At 35.8% G+C, this 12079-nt stretch overlaps 2 protein-coding genes across 2 annotated transcripts in view; both read right to left on the bottom strand.

Annotated features, from left to right (window-relative positions):
• The window catches only part of LOC113047539 (uncharacterized), a 402993-nt gene that overhangs the window by 233910 nt on the left and 157004 nt on the right, over positions 1 to 12079 (bottom strand).
• On the bottom strand, positions 234 to 4543 carry syngr2a (synaptogyrin 2a). The gene is made up of 4 exons (XM_026208951.1): positions 4222 to 4543; positions 3315 to 3552; positions 1701 to 1834; positions 234 to 1608 (listed from the first exon to the last, which is right to left on the bottom strand). The coding sequence occupies exons 1-4, from the start codon at positions 4318 to 4320 to the stop codon at positions 1411 to 1413; spliced, it is 669 nt and encodes a 222-aa protein (XP_026064736.1). The 5' UTR covers positions 4321 to 4543; the 3' UTR covers positions 234 to 1410.

The raw sequence follows: 12079 nt of genomic DNA, 5'->3' as shown, positions 1-12079 counted from the left end.
CATGAACAAATCTAGTATAGGCAGTGATAATTCACCCAAAAATAAACCCCTGCAACATTGTACGCCATTGGTTTTCTTTGAAACATACAGATTCAAACATACAGAAACAACATCAATTTATCTGTGTTTGTGAGTAAAATTGAAATAGTTCGTACTGGTTGGGTGCGTAAATATGTAAATATGAACTAACCCCTCACCCAATCATTCCATTTAAAAAAAGGATTCAACAAGTCTTTGACATTTTAACATTGGAAAGAATCAAGTGTTTATTGTGCAGCATTTCCTTACAAGAATGAGAATGTTGCAATACCTGCTGTTACAAAAAAATAAAAAAATAAAAAAACAATGGTGCAAAGTAAATGTACAAAAGGACACAACGTTTATGTGTTATAACAGAACTGTGTAAAAGACATTTTCCTAGCTCCAACAAAACACGTCCATATTGAAAAGAGTTTCTATTTAGTGGCCAACTTAAGATTAATGTTTATTCTAGTTTCTTTCTTTTCTTTTTCATTTTAGGGAAATGAAGAAAACAGTAAAAGTGGTCTAAAATAGTCAAAGCAGAAATGCGTTAATAGAAATTAATTTCAATTTCTAGATACTAATTTCAAAATAAGGCACAATTTCAGTAGTAAGAGGTAGAAATCTTGCAGTGAATTTGGCCTGAAATAAAAAAACAAAAAACATTCCATTATATGATTGTTCACCACTTCAAACTCAGGTGCTTAACGTGTTCGAAAATAAGGTTTATTATCCACACAAAGCCTATTGTCTGTAACAAATTAAATTAAGGCACGTTTACAGTAGTTTGTTTCTTACCTCACAATCTCAATCGACCTATTCATCAGTTATCTATTCTAGCCTCAACAAGACTGAAGTTAGCAGTAATTAAAACCATTTGGCAATCAATTCAGTACATACTTTAAAAAAAAAAGATATATGGCAATGCGATTCTTTTAAAGAATTACTCAATTGTGGCAATGTATTTGGCAAAGAGAATCTGTTCACTTTCTATTGTCTGCATATGAGGAAATTTGTTTCGATTCTACTTTTAAGGCACGTCAGTTCTGTAGACTTTCCTACATCGTGTGATTGTGCATTCAAGACATGGAATGAAGTAAATTCCATCAGTTTCTTAAATGTAAAAACCGCAGCTGGTGAGGAATCTGGATTTCACAATCTCTGCAAGGAACTTTTTAACTTAGGGTAGAATTTAGAATTCGCATCCGACGTAAATAAAAATAAATAACTTTTTTTTTTCTTCCTTTCAAACTTTGAAAAAAAAAAACACACCAGCGAAGCACACACCAATCCCAGGTCACAATTTCAACTCTTATGGAAAAGGAAAAAGCGGAGCTACTGAAAGTCCACACAGGTGAGCCTCTCAGACGCGTTGAAATGCCTTCCCCCTCAGTAAGCCGGAGGCTGATACCCCTCCTGTCCCGCAGCACTGGCGGTGAATGGGGACTGCTGATAACCCGCTGGAGCACCAGCATATGCTGAAGGGTACGGGGAAGTGTGGTCACTGGATGATGGATCATTGTAGCCTAGGCCAACCTCGTCCACCCCTTGGCGGTATCGGTGCAATGCGAATGTGGTAAGAACGCCCTTGAGAGAGAGATAAAAGCATGTTACTTGTTTCAGTAGCTCAAATATACAAGTAGACCGTCAGGCAGAACCAGGAAGTCAGATGTGCTCACCCAGCTGCCAATGGAGAAGAAGGAAAAGGTCACCACAGCTCGAGCTGCAACAACTAGGACCTCTGTCTGAGTTGTGTGAGACCACTGATTGGCCAGGACGCAGAAACACACAAACCACAGGAACGTCCACACACCTGATGAGAAAGCAGAGAGGAGCGTGAAGGGTTTGTTCGCCCAAAAGTGAAAATTCTGTCATCGTTTACTCAACTCCAAATGACTTTTGAATCATCTACAAAAATACAACTCAAGATATTTTTTTACGAAACCTGAGAAGTTTCTGTCCCTACACTGAACTTTAACGCTTCACAAAGTAAAAAAAAAAAAAAAAAAAAAAAAAGACAAACTAATCCATACAAATCGTTTGTTCTAATGTGGAATGAATGGACATACGATACCATATTAGATCAGAAAAAGTCAAATAAACCCCTTAACGTTTCATCATATAGAGTGATCAAACCGCAGATTTACCCTTATGACCTTTTTGGATCTGAGGAGTTTTGGTTATGCAAACTTTCAAAGGATGGAAACCTCGCCACATAAAAGGGGTTAAATAATGACAGAATTTTTATTTTTGGGTAAACTAACTGATTATGAATAAGAGTGCGTGAGTAACAGAAGGTATGGCTCTGTTTCAAGCCATTACGAGCATTTAAGTCCACGTAAATGTGCTTCAGACATGAAGAAGGCAACCTTGCTTTGTCCTCTTAAACATCACAGCATGTGTCCTTCAAAGAGAAGGAAACGAGCTCCATTAAAAAAAAAAAAAAGAGGGTAAGCCAGTTAGATAATTATAAATATACTCATATTTCATTACACTAAAAAGTATTAAAAAAAAAAAATAAACTTTTTCATCGGTTTTGAAAAAAAAAAACTAAATAAAAAACAATTCCTGGGTTATTCCTGACCTTAGTTTAAGGTTTACTTAATATATGTAACCAGGCCACTGAACTTGGGAACATATAAAAAAATTTAATGTTCATAATGAACCATATATATCTGGAAAACATGGGACCTTGGAAGTGTAGGTAGGCTAAGAGACTATCATGTTGTTAGCTTAGCAACATGCTAACATCATGGAAACTCAGCTGGAATTGCAACTTTTTACTTTCTATTTTAGATATTGTTCAATATCACACAGTTGTGAAATTCCATGACCAACATGATGCCAACATTTATGCCTTTGAACTGCCTGCCTAGTAGACCTTTTTAAATCTGGTTAGCCTAATAACATTTATGAACTCCTCAACTGTGTAAATAAAACCGATCCCAATTCGAATTTGTACTCTGATTGCTTGTGCTCTACTATCGTTACTGTGAGATGTTATAAATTATCTCCAGAGACATGTCAAAAGTTGTGAGAAGTATTATTACTTATCTCTGGAAATGTCCACGTATCATTGGTAAAAGTCATGGATGCCAGCTCTCAATGACCATAAATTTAGGTTGCTTTGTTGTTGCATTCGCTGGCAGTGTGAACAGTGTGAGCTTTCAATGCTCTCACTAGGTTTTAGATCCAATCAAATATGTGGCTTTTAGACACTGTACTAAATAAAATGAATTCTGCAATTAAACTTAAAGTTACTGACAAAAACCAAAATCTGGAACAATTCTTACCAGAGAAACAAAGATCACCCAACACAATGTATTTTCTCTCGTTGGCATTGCTGATCTGGGGGAAGTAGGCATCCAGCACAGTGAAGATAACACAGACCAGGAAAGCTAAAATCCCCACACCAACTCCGTAGCTGCAAGCACTGTCATTCTGATTGAACATGCATTTAGTGGTGTCTAAATGCTGATCATTTATGTAGCCTTCAGAAACTATGGTGGCAAACACCACTATGGCGAAGATCTGCGATGGAAAGAAACAGAAATCTCTTTAATAATGCATCATCACAGTTGTATTCACACACACAAAGGAAACTTCTACTGCGAGAGTTTACACAGTACAGTGTCTGTTTGAATGGGAGGCGTGACGCTCTCACAAGATGTCTACGTTGGTTATCAAAAAAAAAAAAAACTATATATTTACACAGAAAAAGATTTAGGTACATGCATTCAGACCCCTACGTCTGCTTAAAAGTGCTGTCTCAAAAGATTTAACATTTAAAAATGCAATATTTTTTTGTAGTTCAAACTGTGTGCTTCCATTCTCTTTCTAAAAAGCATTTCTTTGCAGTAGATGGAAAAAGAAGAAGAAGAAGAAGAAGAAGAAAATGGCCAGTGTAATAACAGGTGATGAATACACACAAACTAGCTGCAGAAAACTAAGTATTTAAGAGCCCCTTTGTTGACGTCTTGAGTTTACCCGTGTTGACAAGTCACATGATGCAGACCTCAACAACAAACTCCCAGACTACTACTGCTGCTGCCATATGGTCTGTGTTTTGCAACTTGTGACAGCAGAATTGAGATTTCAGTTAAACTAAGACATTTTGAGGCCAGCGCCAGTATTACAAACTTTCACCGAGTGGTGGGAGCACTAGCTCGATTAGCTGGCGATGACTTTGATCTAGCTCACCCAACTCAACAGCCTGGCGATAGTCTGCGGTCGCTTTACAAAGCTCCAGAAATCGAAGGCTCCTCCGGCCAGCGATGCACCGTAAGCACTCGTCTCCATGTCCGCGTTCGTGACACTCTAGCCCCTCGTTAGCGCTTCGGCGGGTTGTCCGGCTTGATGACACACTGTTTACTTTCACAATTGTTTCCTGAAAGAACCGCACCACCCTTCAAGGAAGTACATGTCACGTCAGAACGAGAACTGCCACATTTTAATATTTGAACCGCCCCGTCTGTCTGTCTGTCTGTCTGTCTATCTATATATCTATCACTTTAATACTTGATATAGGATGTCATTCTGTTGATGTACTCCAACAGTGCTGCAGGCTGAGGCTTCAGTAGTATTTGACATATGGACATGATTAAATATTCATGAGTGTAAAGACGTTTCCAGTGTTGTTTGTTCGGGTGTAGTCCTGATGTTTTATCAGTTTGCACACAAGGGTTTGCCTTTGAGTTTACACGTACAGCTCTATTAGTCTGACTGCAGGAGCTGACCACGTGGCCTCAGTCTTTGGGGACTCATTCACACTGTGTAGCTACCATATGTATTATGGCAAGCCAAATTAACTTTTATTCATTCGCAGGATATGTATTCTTGATATCAACAATTCAATTTTTACTAGTAACAATGTTAATTCTTGATATCAACAATTACATTTCCACTAGTAACAATTAGAATTTTTGATATCAACAATTACATTTTCACTAGTAACAATGTTAATTTTTGATATCAGGAATTAGATTTATACTAGTAACAATTGCTATTTTTGATATCAACAATTCAATTTCCACTAGTAACAATGTTAATTCTTGATATCAGGAATTGTATTTTCACTAGTTAAATGTCACCATAGGCTTCCATTGAAATTTAATTGTTGATATCAAGAATTGCTTTCTTACTAGTTGAAATTCCGATTTCACATATCAGAAATACAATTCTTACTAGTAAAGACCTTTATTTTTGATATCAGTAATCACATAGTTACTAGTAAAGACATCTATTCTTGATATCAACAATTTAATTGTTGATATCAACAATTTAATTCTTGATATCAACAATTTAATTGTCACTAGTGCCAATGTTTATTTCTGATATCATGAATGTAATTGTTACTAGTAAGAATGCCATTTTAGATATCAGAAATTACCCTCCCAATTGTTGATATCAGAAATACATTTTCAGATATCAGAAATGAACAGTGTCACTAGTAACAATTACATTTTTGATATCAAGAATTAACATTTCAACTAGTAACAACTAAATTGTTGATATCAAGAATTCACATTTTTACTAGTAAAAATGTCATTGTTGATATCAAAAATTATATTTTTACTAGTAAGAAATACAAAGCTGATATGTGAATTTAGAATTGTAACTAGTAACAAATGCATTTTGATATCTGTAATAGTTTTGGCGCCGTTTTAACATTTAAACATGTGAATTGTTGATATCAACAATTTAATTCTTGTTAACAACAATCTAATTGTTGATATCAATAATTGAATTGTTGATATCAACAATTACATTTCCACTAGTAACAACACGTATTCTTGATATCAACAATGACGTCATCACTCGCAGAAATAAGTTCATCATATCAACAATGAAATTACAACTAGTAATACACTTAATTCTTGATATCAGTAACTTAATTCTTACATGTTAAAATTGCATTTTCACTAGTAAAAATTGTAATTTAAGATATCATTAATTCCTTTTTGGATATGTGCATATCAATGAACCCCTTTTTGGATATGTGCATAATTTGATGACGAGTCCGACCCTTTATGAATGTTTATGGAGGATAGACGACAAGGTAAAGAGTCCAACAGAGAATGGGCACATTCGATTGCCCTCTCGTGAAAATAAAATGCTCCTGTAGGCTATTTTTAATAATTATTTTTATTTTATTTTGACAGAGAATATTCAACTCCGCCTACCAACGCATGTTAGTGTTTGTCAAAAGTGCAAAAAGACATCATTATCCTATCAGTTAATGTGGCGCAGACGGTAGAGCACAAAGCAATTGCTTTTGGAGGCGACAGACCCGGGTTCGATCCCGCCTTCTGCCGAGCTTTTTACTTCACCCTTTTCACGTCCCCTATCACATCGTAAGGCTTATATTTTCAATAAAACTCAGCGAAATTATCGAAAAGAGGAAAATAACGCGGATATTGTGTAAGGCTAGGGCTAATTGTAGGGAAGGTTTCCATTTAATCATTTGTAAATAACAATTATAATTTACTCTCAATATGTTATTATTGTAGCCTATACTGTTTTATAATGTAGCCTAATACAATAATGAGGTGCACATATTGGTCACTACTTGCAATAAGCAACACAAACAGCATCAAACTACTATTACTGTAAGAAAATACTCATATTATCAAATAAGGTAAATACAATCTATTGCTAATAAAATATGCTATTTTCACTTAGTGTAAATATAATTCATTGTATTCAAATAGCCCCTGGCAAAATCAAACTCTAAACTATCAGCCAATTCAACTGAAAGATTAAGGCTGTGGTATTAATTTTTCAGATTTCTAAGGATTCTTCTAAGCCTTTTTCAGTTTTATTTACATTTAATAATTTTGCAGACGCTTTTATCCAAAGCGACTTACAAATGAGAACAATAGAAGCAGTCAGGCCAACAACAGAACAACAACAGTATACAAGTGCCATGACAAGTCTCAGTTAGTCTAGTACAGAACGCATATCCAGGTTTTTTTTTTTATATTAAATATGAAGAGAAAGAAAAGTGCTAGTATTAGTTGGTTAAGTGCTTGCGAAAAAGATGAGTCTTAAGATGTTTCATGAAAATGAGTAAAGACTCAGCTGTACGAATTGAGATTGGGAGGTCATTCCACCAGCTGGGCACAGTCCAGGAAAAGGTCCGTGAGAGTGATGTTGAACTTCTTTGGGATGGCACCACAAGGCGTCGTTCACTTGCAGAGTGCAAACTTCTGGAGGGCACATATGATTTAACCAGTGAGTTTAGGTATGTTGGTGTCGTGCCAGTGGTCGTCTTGTAGGCAAGCATCAGTACCTTGAATTTGATGCGAGCGGCTACTGGTAGCCAGTGTAACTTGATGAGGAGAGGAGTAACATCAGCTTTTTTTGACTCATTAAAGACAACCCTTTCTGTTGCATTCTGGATCAGTTGCAAAGGCTTGATAGTACATGCAGGAAGAGCCAGGAGGACATTACCATAGTCCAGTCTGGAGAGTAGACTAGAAGTTCTGTGGCTTGCTCTGACAGGAAGGGTCTAATCTTCCTAATGTTGTATAAGGCAAATCTGCAGGACTGGCTCGTTGTAGCAATGTGGTCTGTGAAGTATAACTGATGATCCATCACAACTCCTAGGTTTCTGGCTGAATTGAAAATAAATGCAATAAATGTGTATAACCGTAGTGTAGCGACAGTAGTTTAATATTATTGGTGTGCATAGAAATATGTTTAAAGCTTGTAGATAATTTACCCCAATAAGACAAACTTGATTAAATATACAGTATCTCACAGAAGTGAGTACACTCCTCACATTTTTGTAAACATTTTATTATACCTTTTCATGTGACAACACTGAAGAAATGACACTTTGCTACAATTTAAAGTAGTGAGTGTACAGCTTGTATAACAGTGTAAATTTACTGTCCCTTCAAAATAACTCAACACATACCCATTAATGTCTAAAGCGCCGGCCACAAAAGTGAGTACACTCCTAAGCGAAAATTTTCAAATTGGGTCCATTAGCCATTTTCTCTCCCTGGTGTCATGTGACTCGTTAGTGTTTCAAGATCTCAGGTGTGAATGGGGAGCAGGTGTGTTAATCTAGCTCTCACTCTCTCATACTGGTCACTGGAAGTTCAACACGGCACCTCATGGCAAAGAACTCTCTGAGGATCTGAAAAAAAGAATTGTTGCTCTACATAAAGATGACGTGGGCTATAAGAACATCGCCAAGACACTGAAACTGAGCTGCAGCACGGTGGTTTAACAGGATAGGTTTCACTCAGAACAGGCCTCGCCATGGTCAACCAAAGAAGTTGAGTGCACGTGCTCAGCATCATATCCAGATGTCGTGTTTGGGAAATAGACGTATGAGTGCTGCCAGCATTGCTGCAGAGGTTGAAGGGGTGGGGGGTCAGCCTGTCAGTGCTCAGACTGCATCAGATTGGTCTGCAGGGCTGTCGTCCCAGAAGGAAGTCTCTTCTGAAGATGATGCACAAGAAAGCCTGCAAACAGTCTGCTGAAGACAAGCAGACTAAAGACATTACTGGAACCATGTCCTGTGATCTGATGAGACCAAAATAAACGTATTCCCTTCAGATAGTGTCAAGCGTGTGGCGGGGACCAGGTGAGGAGTACAAAGACAATGTGTCTTGCCTTCAGTCAAGCTTGGTGGTGGAAGTGTCATGGTCTGGGGCTGCATGAGTGCTGCCGGTACTGGGGAGATGATACAGTTCACTGAGGGAACCATGAATGCCAATGTGTACTGTGAAATACTGAAGCAGAGCATGATCCCCTCCCTTTAGAGACTGGGCCACAGGGAAGTATTCCAACAGGATAACGACCCCAAACACACCTTCAAGACGACCACTGCATTGCTAAAGAAGCTGAGGTGAAAGGTGATGGATTGGTCAAGCATGGGCATCGTCAAATGGAAGGTGGAAGAGCACAAGGTCTCTAAGATCTGGAAGAGGACTCCAGTGGCAACATGTGATGCTGTGGTGAAATCCAAGGCCAAGGTTTCATGGGCTTTCATAACATTGAAATGGCTGAGACAGACATGAGAAAGAGGTTCAATAGACTTTATCATTCCTCTTGTCCACCGCTGCTTCATAATGCATATTAGGACACGACTCCTTCAGGTAGCCAGCGATATTATAAAAAAAGAAAAGAAAAAAAAGGTCCAGTAAAACGTTTGTATGATGCATTATCCCCTTTAATGTTTTTCCTTTTGGTTGTTTTTTATTTTTTATTTGATGTATTAGAGGAAAGTGTAATAAAACCAAAAATAAACGCCTGAAAAAACGACATGAAGACACTTTTAAAACTAAACGAATGCCTTGTTCAATTTTCCTTTTAAGTATCCGAAGGACTTGGTGGCTAATAAAAAGAAACAGCATCAACTTACTTTTTTACAATTAACAAACAAAATAATAATAATAATAATAATAATAATAATAATAATAATAATAATAATAATAATCCAGCCATAATATAATTTTGAAGTTTCAACGAAAAAATAAATTAAATAAAGGAGGAGCCGTTTCTGCACGTGGACGTTCTTCTGCCATCTTTGGCCAATGCTGACGCTTGAACGAGGGGTGTCGGAAAATCTCATTAATATTCATGATCTCCTTTATTTTTGATATCAGTAATCACGTGGTTACTAGTACAGACGTCGATTCTTGATATCAACAATTTATTTGTCACTAGTAACAATGTTAATTCTTGATATCAACAATTTATTTGTCACTAGTAACAATGTTAATTCTTGATATCAACAATTCGATTTTCACTAGTTAAAATGTTGATTCTTGATATCAGTAATTAGATTTCTACTAGTAACAACTGCTATTTTTGATATCAACAATTTAATTTCCACTAGTAACAATGTTAATTCTTGATATCAACAATTCAATTTTCACTAGTAACAATGTTAATTCTTGATATCAACAATTCAATTTCCACTAGTAACAATGTTAATTCTTGATATCAGGAATTGTATTTTCACTAGTTAAATGCCACCATAGACTTCCATTCAAATTTAATTGTTGATATCAATAATTACTTTCTTACTAGTTGAAATTCCGATCTCACATATCAGAAATACAATTCTTACTAGTAAAGACCTTTATTTTTGATATCAGTAATCACACGTTACTAGTACCGACGTCAATTCTTGATATCAACAATTGAATTGTTGATATCAACAATTACATTTCCACTAGTAATGACACGTATTCTTGATATCACAAATGACGTCATCAGAAATGCAAAAATGCGTTTATCATATCAAAAATGAAATTACAACTAGTAATACACATAATTCTTGATATCTTTAACTTAATTGTTACATGTTAAAATTACATTTTCACTAGTAAAAATTGTTATTTTAGTTATCATGAATTCCTTTTTGGATATGTGCATAGCAATGAACTCCTTTTTGGATATGAGCATAATTTAATGACGAGTGCAACTTTTTATGAATGTTTATAGCGGATAAACTTCAAGATACAGAGCACAAAAGAGAATGGGCACATTCGATTGCCCTCTTATGAAAATAAAACGCTCCTGTAGGCTATTTTTAATAATTATTTTGTTTTTATTTCGACAGGGACGATTTAACTCCACCTACAAACGTAGGGTAGTGTTTGTCAAAGATGTTAAAAGACATTGGAGTATTATCGTTTTCTGTGGCGCAGATGGTTAAACGCCAAGCATGTACGTTTTGACGCGACGGACCTGGGTTCGATTCCGCCTTTTGCCGAGCTCTTTCTTTATCCTTTTCACGTCCCGTATCACATCGGAAAGGCATTTATTTTCAATAAAACTCAACGAAATTATCGAAAAGTGAAAAATAACATGGATATTGGGTAAGGTTAGGGCTAGTTGTAGGAGCTCCGGAAAGTTACCGTTTGGATGGCATTTCATTTCAAATTAAATAGCATTAGTGTGCATTGCATACATTAGAAATACATCGATTAAAATTTGCAATCAGACTTATGACGTTACATTACTTAACATTTATTTAAGACACTTTTTCGATTATATATCGAAAGCAATTTAGAGAGAAATGGCTATGTGGAATATGTGGAATCTGTGTACTAGGAATATGTTACTACGTTCCAGTTCACCCAGTAGCCTATTGCAGGCGGTGTTATGCTAAATAGAGTGTGGTGCTGATGTGCATGTTTCTAATCTTTTTCCGATTTTATTTATACAGTTATGTTTGTATTTATTATCGTTTTCAGCTGTTTGTCATGTATGAATTATTCATAATGATTATTTTAATAAAACATGTTTTTTTTCTTGTTTTTTTTCTCACCGTCATTGTGAATTGTACCTTGTTTAATCGGTTCTGTGCATTACTTTAACTTTAAAGTATTACCGGAACACCTGTATAAATTGTGGGTGTAACAAAAATAAGTGCTGTTCTTTTTCTAGAGTCTTACATTATAGATTGTAGGGACTGATGGCCTGACTGGATTTGAATACACCTCTCACGTTTCGTATTTTTATTATACCTTTTAATATGACAGTACCTGAAGAAATGACACTTTGCTACAATGTAAAGTAGTGAGTATACAGCTTGTATAACAGTGTACATATATTTACCATTCCTCTTGTCCACCGATGCTTCAAGAACCGGATAACATGTTATATAAAAAATTATTCCTTTTAGGACACGACTCATTCAATATAGCCAACGATATTCAAAAAAAAAAAAAAAAAAAAGTCCAGTAAACCGTTTGTATGATGCATTGTTATCTGTTATATTTTTTCCTTTAGATGTGTTTTTTATTTGATGTATCAGAAGAAAGTGTAATAAAAACAAAAATAAACACCTGAAAAAGCGACATCAAGTTATTTATAAAACTAAATTAATGCCTTGTTCACTTTTCCTTTAATTATCCGAAGGACTTGGTGGCCAATAAAAGGAAACAGCATAAATGTTTTTTTGTTTTTTGTTTTACAATTAACAATTTTTTTTACAAATGAATCCGTCCATAATATAATTTTTCAAGTTTCACTGACAAAAATAAATAAAAGAGGAGCCGTTTCTGCACGTGGACGTTCTTCTGCCATC

Source organism: Carassius auratus, chromosome 28, assembly GCF_003368295.1.
Source record: "Carassius auratus strain Wakin chromosome 28, ASM336829v1, whole genome shotgun sequence".
Classification (NCBI taxonomy): Eukaryota; Metazoa; Chordata; class Actinopteri; order Cypriniformes; family Cyprinidae; genus Carassius; species Carassius auratus.
This window is presented reverse-complemented; position numbering and strand designations above follow the sequence as displayed.